This window comes from Elephantulus edwardii, unplaced genomic scaffold (assembly GCF_000299155.1).
Source record: "Elephantulus edwardii isolate Elephantulus edwardi_28Jun2011 unplaced genomic scaffold, EleEdw1.0 scaffold00046, whole genome shotgun sequence".
Lineage (NCBI taxonomy): Eukaryota > Metazoa > Chordata > Mammalia > Macroscelidea > Macroscelididae > Elephantulus > Elephantulus edwardii.
The window spans coordinates 7,392,312-7,403,382 of NW_006399796.1; the positions used below are offsets into that span (position 1 = coordinate 7,392,312).

General features: G+C 38.6%; 1 protein-coding gene across 1 annotated transcript in view; it reads left to right on the forward strand.

Moving 5' to 3' along the window:
- SNCAIP (synuclein, alpha interacting protein) overlaps positions 1 to 11,071 on the forward strand; it is a 139,657-nt gene that overhangs the window by 73,154 nt on the left and 55,432 nt on the right. Inside the window, exon 5 of the mRNA XM_006885995.1 lies at positions 6,090 to 6,203. Within this exon, the coding sequence (XP_006886057.1) occupies positions 6,090 to 6,203 (114 nt within the window). The remainder of the gene's footprint in view (positions 1 to 6,089; positions 6,204 to 11,071) is intronic.

An 11,071-nucleotide genomic window follows, 5' to 3' on the forward strand; every position in this document is an offset into this window, starting at 1 on the left:
CCCCCCATATCCTTATTTCACTTATAAAAACAATAAATAGAAATACCTAAAAATAAATAGAACTTCTTTTAGGTCATGATACCTTTCCTGCCCATATCATTTGATATATTTTGATAGACATTGATGAACATCATAGAGTCATAAGGAGTCACTATTCCTTCATTTTAGGGACTTATTTTGAACACCAACAGCGAACTAGTGGAGCTTCATCTCATTAAAACTTAGCTGTGAGAGCCCCAATGTCATTAAAGACAAACAAACTCAGTAGAGATGGGTAGTAGTTCTTCAGATAATTTGAGCTGCTGACAGGAAGCAGAGTCAGAGATAAGATATCACATAAAAAGGTTACCTGAGAAAAGGAGCTTTGAAATCATAGCCAAGCTTCAGGACATGTCTCCTAATCCTTGAACTCCTTGAAAGGAATCTAATAAACACTTGCCAGTTAGATGCAGAATTTATTGGCTGCTTTCTGTAAGACCCAACACTAGATACTCTGGGAGGTCAGAGCATTATTGAGTGTCCTTTCGGAACAGTGAAGAAAAATAATTGGAGAGGAAGCTTTCTAAAAGGAGGTGAGAAAAGTCTTCTCTAAAAAGGGTCCAGCACAAGAAATTATTTTAGTAACTAAGCAGATTTGGATTGACTAACCTTTATTTCTCATCCAATCCTAAGCCCCAGTGGAAAGTGTTGGTCTAGTGATAACATGTCTTCAAACCCATAAACATACTGATGGTGCTTTTTAACGAATTATACCCATCCCCATACTCACAGACTTCACCAGTAAAACTTTCCCACTAGAATTAAATAATATTTCTTGATATCTTGGTATTTAAACTTACAGAGAGTACAATAGCTTTCAAAGTCATGATAGGTACATAATATTTCTTTGCTCCTTTATAGTGACATTTTATTTCTTTTCTCTCCTTTTCAAGGGGCCTCTGGTAACCTGGTGGGTAAGGAGTTATGCTGCCAGCCCATAGAAAAATCAGATCAAATCTACCAACTGCACAGACAGTCTTTCAGTGCAATTTATAACCTCTGAGAACCCATTGGAGGGTCAGCTATGATTCCATTCTGATGGTGGATGGCATGATTCAGGATAAATCATATTTTAGGCCATAGAACAATTATCAATAAATATAAAAGGATTGAAATAATACAAAGTGTATTTTCTAATCACAATTAAGTATAATTAGATATCAGTAACAGAAGGAGACTTAGGAAACTGGCAATCATTAAATAGCATATTTCTAAATAGGCCTGGCCAACCATATTTGTTCCTGTTCCCAGGAAAGGTGATCTGTCAGATGCAAGAAAAACACTGCTGAAGATCATTCAAAGAGATCTATAATAGGACAACAATAAGGACCTGCCAAGAGTCCAAGCTGGATTCAGAATAGGTTGTGGTACCAGGGATGTCAGATGCTAACATCAGATGGATCCTGGTTGAGAGCAGAAACTACCAGGAGAAAGTCTATTGGTGGATGGATTATTGACTATTCAAAGGTATTTGACTATGTGGATCATAAAAAATTATGGCTAACACTGAGAAGAATTGGAATCCTAGGACATTTAATTGTGCTTCTGTGAAATCTATACCTAGACTAATAAACTGTTGTATAAACAGAGCAAGAGAACACCATATAGTTTAAAATTAAGAAACGAGTGTCTCAGGACTATGTCCTTTAACCATAGCTATTCAGTCTGCATGCAAATTACTCTGGAAGCTGAGCTGTATGAGGAAGAAGGTGGGATCAGGATTTGAGGAAGAGTCATCAATAACCTTCAGTATGCAGATAACACAACTTGTTTGCTGAAAGTGAAGAGGACTTGAAACACTTGCAGAAGAAGATCAACACTGCAGCCTTCAATACAGAATGCACCTCAATGTCAAGAAAACAGAAAAATCGCACCACTGGGCCAATAGGCAACATTATGATAGATTGAGAGAAGATTCAAACTGTTGATGACTTCATCTTACTTGGATCTGTTATTAATACACTTGGTATCAGCAGTCAGAGACATATTACACCAGGAAAATCTGTAATCAGAGACCTCTCCAATTTCCTAAGCAACAGTGATGTTAGTTTGAGGACTAACGTGAGCCTGATTCAAACCATTACCTTTTCAGTCACTTGCAATGCATCTGAGAGCTAGCAAATGAATAAAGATGACAGGAGAAATGTATACTAAATACCCCAAAAGAAAAAGAAATAAAATCTGCAAGTGAATCATTAAGAATTGACTACTTGAAATTTCATGTCCAAATAGGAAAAAATATAGTATATTACTTTGTCTTGTTTTTAGAGTAATTTCCCCCTTTGAAGTTAAATGTTAGAATTCTAAAATAAAGGAAAAATCAAATAAGCATATTATGCTGCCCGAATGCTACCTTCACTGAATCCTTTCCTGGCTCCATGTTACAGTAGCTCTTTTTCCTGTAGAGATCCCAAACTGAACAATCCAAAAAGTAAGGGGAATGTCACATTTACATTATAGGGTTATGGTGAGAACCTAAGAGAGCATTCTAACCATATTAGAGAATATAGATCATGTGCATAGTCAACTTGCGTGCTTTATCTCATTTCATTTTCATAGTACATTTGTAAGGTTGGCTATAGTCATGCTAATATTTCATAGTTGAGATAATGCTGTATCAGAGATTAAAGTAAGGTGCCTTTAGTTGAGATAATGCTGTATCAGAGATTAAAGTAAGGTGGTACATTAAGATTTAAATCCATTCCAGGAGTTAGATTTTAGTCACTACATTTATGTATCTTAGGCACGACATTATATATGTGTGTATGTTTGTGTATATGTGTATGTGTGTGTGTGTGCATGCACGCGCATGTGTGTATGTATTTTTTTTAATATATATTTTGTTGTTTTAGGCCAGTGAGTCAGAACTGACCCATAGCTGACCCTCCAGTGGGTTTTCAGAGACAATTAGACAATTAATCACATGGGATGAGATTGCCTATCCTTCTCTTATGGAGCAGTTGATGGATTTTAACCACATGCCTTTGGGATTGCAGTGCAGCTTCTTGCCACTGTATATATGTGTGTATGTGTGTGTAGATAGATAGATATAGTTATATAGATATATGTTGTTGTTGTTGTTGTTATGCACCATCGAGTTACCTGCGACTCATAGCGGCCCTGTGTACAACATCTCTTAAGCCTGCTCTGTACTGAGCAAGTCTCACTGATCCTGACACACCTATCCCCATTGCCTTATTTACGGTATCAATCTGCCTCATCTGGGGTCTTCCTCTCTTGTGCTGTACCTCCTTCCTTCTGAGCGTGATGTCCTTTTCTAAGGACTGATCCCTCCCTGTAACATGCCCAAAGTATGTGTGATAGAGCTTCAAAATACTAGCCTCCCAGGAGAAACTTGGTTTCACCCTCTCCAGGACAAACGTATTTATTTTCTTGGCAGTCCATGGTATAGTCAAGACGCTTCTCCAACATCACAACTCAAAGGCATTGATTTCTTTTTGTCATTCTTAGTCATTATCCAGATCTCTGATGCGTAACAAGTAATTGCAAATACCATGGACTAGATTAGGCTCACCAGTCTCTAGAAAGCAGTCTCAGATCCTGTCATAGCTTCCCACAGGACAGAATCTAAGACCACCTTCTAATCTTCCTGATCAGATAATGCAAATTCTCCCAAAATTCCACTGGCTTCATTAACAATAAGACGTTCAAGGCAGGACATTTCTCTTCAAGGTTAACCACAATGTGTGTGTGGCTGTGTGTGTATACATTCATATACATGTACACACACACACACACACACACACACACACACACAAACTGTGGTTAACCTTGAGGAGAATGGGAATCCCAGAACATTTGATTGTGCTTATGCGAAACCTATACTTGGACCAGGAAGCAGTCCTTAGGACAGAGCAGGAAAACACTGCATGGTTCAGAACAAGGAAAGGACTGTGTCATGGATGCATCTTGTTTCCATACCTTTTCAATGTATATGCAGAGCAGATCATTTAGGAAGTAGGGCTTTATGAGGAGGAATCAGGATTGGAGGAAGACTCATCAACAATCTATGTTATGCAGATGACACAACCTTGTTTGCTAAAACTGAGACAGACCTCAAGCACTTGCTGCAAAAAGTCAAAGACTATATAGTCTTCAATATGGATTGCAGCTCAATATCAAGAAGACAAAGATTCTCACCACTGGGCCAATTGGCATCACCATGATGGATGAAGAAGTGATTAACAGTTACAGCTTGCTCTGCTCCACAATCGACACTCTTGGCACCAGCAGTCAGGAAATCAAAAGATGAATTACATTAGGTAAATCTACTGTCAGAGACCTTTCCACCATACTGAGAAGCAACAGTGTCAATCTAGAGACTAAGGAATGCCGGATCCAGTCCATGATCTTCACAATTACTTGCTATGCATCAGAGAGCTAGACAATGACTGAGGAAGACAGAAGAATAGATGCCTTTGAGTTGCGATGCTTAAGAAGAGTCTTGAACATACCATAGACTGCCAAGAGAATAAACATGTCTGTCCTGCAGAGGGTGATACCAAGCTCTTCCTCGGAGGCAAAGATTTTGAGGCCCCATCTCACATACTTTGGACATGTTGTCAGGAGGGACCAGTCCTTAGAGAATTATCTAATGCTTGGAAAGGTGAAGGAACAGCACAGGGGAGGAAGACCTTGGATGAGATGGATTGACACAGTAACTGGGCTAATGATGGTAGATGTGTCAGAGACAGTAAGATTGGCTCAGGACAGAGCAGGGTTCATAGATTCTGTGCATCGTGTCACTATGCATTGAAAGGAACTTGATGGTACATAAGAACAACAACAATATTCCTATAATGGAATATTTATCAGCAACAAAAAGGAACAAATTATTGAGGGAAGCAGTTGTTGTTATGTACCATCAAGTTGGAATTGACTCCCAACTGACCTTCCAGTGAATTTTCACAGGCTGTAAATATGTAAATAAACTGCCCGTATTTCTCACATAGAGCACCTTGTGGATTTGAACCCCTTGTGTCTGGATTGACAGCACAACTCCTTACCCATTTTGCTCCCAGAGTATAAGTGAGTCTCTAAGCCATCATGTTGTTTATGTTCTTGTTGAGTGCTGTCAAGTCTCAGGCGACTCATAGTGACCCTATGAAGGAGAGTCCTCGACGCTTGTGTGTCCCTCATCCTCTCTCCAGGTTCATAGGGTTTCCGGAGGCAACCTATTACAGAAGTGGATGCCACTCCTGCTTAAGCCATCGTAGTGAATGAAATAAGAAGGAAATAAAAATATCTACTCTGTTTAATCTATCTGATAGCCAGGAGCAAACAATAATAAAAAAGGTATAAAAGAAAATTCTCTAGGGTAATGGAAATATACCAGATCTTCACTGGAGTGGTAATTAAATTAGTACATGTATTTGTCAATTCAGCAAATGATACATTAAAAAAATATATATGTCATCAAAGTCAAAATGAATCTCAATAAAGTGATTTTTAAAAACTGATAAAAATGTATTTAGGTGAAATCCTACAATTGATTTAAACAAAAAAACGCAGAAAAGAGTAATGTTATTAAATTGCCTTCAAGTGACTTCTGACTCTTAGGGACCCCAAATATGAAAGTAGACTATAGAGTTTTCCAAGATGATCACATTTCTGAAATGTGTCTTGGAAGTCTCTCTGGGTAGATTCAAACTATTGTTGTTTCAGCCGATAGTCAAAATGTTTAACCATTTTCACCACTCATCTCTCTCTCTCTCATTGCTGGCAAGCTAGAACTGATTCATATCTAATCCTCTTATGAGTTTTCAGAGGCTATGCATCACATGGGGATTATTCATCTTTTTCTTTCAGAGTTGTTGAATTTTAATTGCCTGTGTTTGGCAGCACAATATTTTACTTACCACCACCAGAGCTCCTTGCACCACTAGTAGATGACATAATTCTGTTTTAGATAAATTAAAGCAGATATTAAAGCCAATATTCAGATTCTTTTCTTTCCTTAGTAAAATTGCCATCTGTGAATATTTTCAAACCTGGGTAATCTTGGATTTCTTTTGTTTTCTTAATTTTAGAATGGTCAGTTGGAATGTGTTCGTTGGATGGTGAGTGAAACAGAAGCCATTGCAGAGTTGAGTTGTTCGAAGGATTTCCCCAGCCTTATTCATTATGCAGGCTGCTATGGTCAGGTATGAAGGGGTTATTATGTATCATTCGGTTTTATGCCATAATCTATCTCTTATTTATTATTATTTCATAAAAAATCCAAGCCCAAGACATCATAAAAAATGCATCCAAAGATTTATATGCAGTGGTAATAACAATAACATTTTTTTAAACTATAGCATTTTTAAATGAAGAAATATTATTAACAACTTAAACATTCCCAAATAAGATAATGGCTAAGTAAATGAAACACCCATATGATGAGATATTATGGGGAAATGTTCATTATATAATGGAACAACAATGCAGTACTGTTTTATGATTCAGTACAGTTTTTGAAATTTGAAGAGAGTTAAAGAAAGCAAGAAAAAGAAAAATATCTAGAGAAAATTAGGTAATGAATACAATATTTATCCTTTAGTGTAGAATTACAGCAAACTTCTTTTTTCCTTCTGTATTTTCTGGATCTTGTATAATAATTACATTTTCTTTTTATAAAAAAGGAAATTTATCTCTTCTTCAACCAAAAATTAAGAATAATGATTATAATTAGACATTATAAATGAGCCTTGGTTAGTTAAAGATGAGCAGGCATGGTAAGCAGATGATTCTTCTACAGTTAAACTTATTGTCACCAAGTCAAATAAGACTCACAGAAACCAGATAGGAGGGAATAAAGATCCCTAAAAGGGTTCCCAAGGCTGGAGTCTTTTCAACACAGACTGCCCATCTTTCTCCCGTCAAGCAGATAGTGAATTCAAACCATTGGCCTTTCAGTTAGCAGCCAAGCCCTTTAACTTGTGCCAGCCAGGCTCTTCTCTTCTACATTAAGGAACCCGAGTGTTAATAATAGAAGTTTAAAGATCACAATTCAGTGTGGATTTAAAAACACCATAATAGCCTACTTCTTCCCTTCACAAGGAATGTGTGTAAATTATGATTTAAAAAATTGGAACCATAAAATGCCAATCTGTCCTCAGGGGGTGGGAGGGACAGATCCTCAGGACTCTATTAAAATAGAGTTAATTGTTTTTGTTTGTGGCAAAGAGGATTGCTTCTCATGCATATAACCATATCCTCTTTGGTTTCGTAGCCTTTCCTGATGGCAATAAATTGCAGTGGGTGTTGTCAACAAGAGATTATGCTTATTTCAAGCATAACAATCTCAAGTTTGAAAAATAGACTTAAGAATAACACCACAGTCTTTTCTTGGTATGAGTCATATTAACCAGTAGTTTATTTACACCATGATAAGTTCCAGATATATCTCTATTTCTTTGTATCGCCCTAACTTTCTGTACACACATACACACACATGTGCACACGTAAATCCTGTGTGGCTTGTCTCATGCCGTTGTATTCATATCTACTATTTTATTTATTCTTCAAACCATGTTTCTGAGATCCTGTTGTTTTTATCCCTGTGATATAGATGAAGAGAATGAACAAATAAAATGTAAAAGCTTGGGTGTATGGTCAAATGTCTTGTGAAAGCAAAGATTGGATTTCAAGTCAGTTCTTCTGACTTCAAAACTAGATTTGGTTTTCTTCCCTCTCTTCAGGTAAAATTCCTGTAGATACTGTACAGTGGCATAAATACAGCAATAATAAATTATTTTGGAATTTCATTTGACAATACAGTGTGTTATTTTATAGTACTTTATACAGCTCATGGAAGAAGTAAGAAATTCTATTGAGGTTAAATAGGGAAGAGAAAAAAGAAAGAAGACCTATGAGGTCAAAACAGTCAAAGTCATTGCAGTAGATTTGGTGTCTGCTTGATCCTCCAAGTGGGTGTGAGAGTCTGTGAATCACACAGGAGATGCGCATCTTTCTCCCTCAGACCTGCTGGTGGACTAGAACCACCAAAGAGATGCACCTTTGGGTTAGCAGCTCAGTTCCCAATGCATCACACCACCAGAAATCCTAATCTGTTTTAAAACTACAATCTTGGATATAGTATGAATTTCTCTTTTCTGTATTATACCTTCTAAGCCCCAGGCAACAACCAGTAATAGTAATAGACATTTGCTAAAGATGCCTTTGAAGCTTGTAAGAACTGGAGTTCAATGGGCCTGACTTCTAAATTTGCTTACCATTTCTTGTGAGTTTTCCAACTTTGATAAAGTGAGGCTTATCAGTCTCTGGTTTGTTGTTGTCATTGCTATGTGCTGTTGAGTCACCTGCTATTCATAGTGACCCAGTGTACAACAACTGTGAATCCTGCCCTGTCCTGAGCCAGTCTCACCGACACACCGACCCCCATTGCCCCAGTTACAGTATTAATCCATGTCACTGGGATCTTCCTCTCCTCCACTGTTGCCCCACCTTTCCAAGCATGATGTCCTTCTCCAAGGACCAGTCCCTAGAGAATATTTTCATTTCCTTGTCTGAAAGGTTTCTGCTTTACATACCTTCTGGCTTTTGCAGGTTTTGTACTTACAAAAGGTAGAATTTTCAGATTACTAGAGGATTTGGCCACCGCTGACCTTCATTAATCATTTTCTGTATAAACCAGAATTTGTTGTGTCCTCAAATTGCCTGAATAATTGTTTCATGTTACTGAATTCATTTGCTTATATAATGTCAAATTCAGAATTTCAAATATTGTTGCCTTCTTGGTTGAGCATACCAAAAAAAGAGGGAAAGCATTGCTGTTCTGAGACTCTAAGTAAATAGCCGAGCCTTTAAAATTCTTTGTCTTAGGAAACATTGCTTACAGATGCCAGTTTCATTATTCAACTCTCTCTGCAGGTTTCTTATAATGTTGAAGCTATTGGGATAGAACAAAAGAATATGCCCTTTCTGGAGCTGGCTGGGTGATCCTCTGGCTTACTTGGCTGGGAAAATATGGAAATTGGTGACCCATTTGAAGGGTTGTGTCAAACGCTTGCTTCATGCTAGTACCAAACTTCCGTTGTTATTTCAAGCTGATAAGCATTTTTAATGGCCTAGAGTTTTGAGCAGACTCGTTGAGCAACAGAAAACATTCTTACCCAAGTGGAAAATGCAGAAGCCCATTAAAACTGAGGATTCGGTCCAGCCATCCGATATCCACAGCAGTCACTTATGTAACAGATAACCTGTGGAGATGCTGAACTTGGAGCCATTACAAGGCTAATATTTTCATAAGAAAGGCTGTTATTGAGCAGTTTTCTAATGGATTCAGCACATGCAGGTTTTTCCTACATCAAGCAGGCACGTCAGTATGTTCTGGTTTTGTTTCTTCAGTAAATACCTCTGTAAAGGATAGTACAGGGGGAAATTCCTCTCTTGGTTTATTTTAGTTGCCCTCTGCCCCTTGTATAGATTCTGAAAGAACAGGCTGAATTTGATTCCCAATTTGTGCCTTTTTTTCTCATAAAAATTACCTTTAAATACTCCCCACCACAGGACCGCCGACAGTTTTTAGCAGCCTCCTGGAGTGATAGATCTTTGGGTGATAGAAATTGATTTTCCCCTTCTTGACACATGAAGTCTCAGAGGGTGCAATTATTTCATTGCCTGATTGTACCTAGCAGAAGAAGCCACAGGGAGCGTGAAGGTGAAAGCCTTGGGGATACTCTGGGAACAAGCGGGGGTGTCTTCTCAGATAAGCTTGTGTTGCTGTCCCTTGAGGATGATGTTACTGGCCAAATTGTCTCAATTCAAAGCTGCTGCCTGTGCGAGGAGCTGTGTTCTTCCTGGAATAAGGGTTCAGATTGACTGGTGGCCTCCAGGTAGGGCCCTCCTAGCCCTCATCTGCTCAGGGGCCTCAGTCTGTTTTGCCTTGGCTATTGATCCCGTGGCTCTTTCAGCATCAGATCGGTGATTACTTGTTTTGTATCTGAATCATACACGGTGACTTTTGGTCAGGAGACTCTTCATACAAAACAATCTGCCTCGTGGCAGTAGGCATTTGCCAAGAGCACCTGTGTCTACACTGTATTCGTCCTCCATTTTAAACGTTTGTGTTAATACAGGCACAGATTTTTTTTAAAAATGGAAGACTCCGCAATTCCTGCTGACAGTCATGAGCAGAGAGTGGTAGGCACGCCGGGGAGGGGGGTGCTTCCACAGGCTGAGTGCTCATGTTGTTTTTCCACAGTTCACTTTTCAAAAGCAAAATATTCCTTGGACTTTATTGTTTTACTATCATGGAACAGAATTGAGTAAACAAGGCTGAAGGTGCTGCGGCAGGAAATGGAAGGCAAATTAAAAAACTCTCATTAGCACTAGCGTCCTCTGCTCTTCAAGCATAGATATTTGTAAAAATTATAATTAATGCAGAGCTAGTTCCACACACTTATAGTTCCAGACAGGCTGATAGACATTTGGCCTGGATAGCCAGAAGGAATACATCTTTTTCAAAAAAATTTCTTTTATATTGATTTGCGTACAAAGTTGTTGTTGTTGTTATGTGCCATCAAGTCATTTGCGACTCATAGCAACCAAATGTACAAGAGCTCTAAATGCTGTTCTATCCTGTGCCAACCTAGCCATCTCAAACGCACTTATTCCCACCGCTCCAGTCACAGAATCGATCCATCTTATCGAAGGTCTTCCTCTTATTCGCCATCCCTCCACTCTGTCAAACATGATGTCCCTCTCCAAGGATCAGTCCCTCCTTACAACATGCCCAAAGTATGTCAGACGAAGCTTCAGAATCCTTGACTCCAAGGAGCAGCTTTGCTTCACCCTTTCCTGGACAAACCTGTTTGTTCTCCTAGCAGTCCGTTGTATATTGAACACTTTTTTTCCAGCACCACAGCTCAAAGACATCAATTCTCTTTCTGTCATCCCTATTCACTGTCCAACTCTCTGATGCATAGCACGCAATTGCGAAGACTATAGCCTGGATCAGGTGCACCTTAGTCTCCAGCCTTACATTGTTGCTCTTCAGTACTCTTGA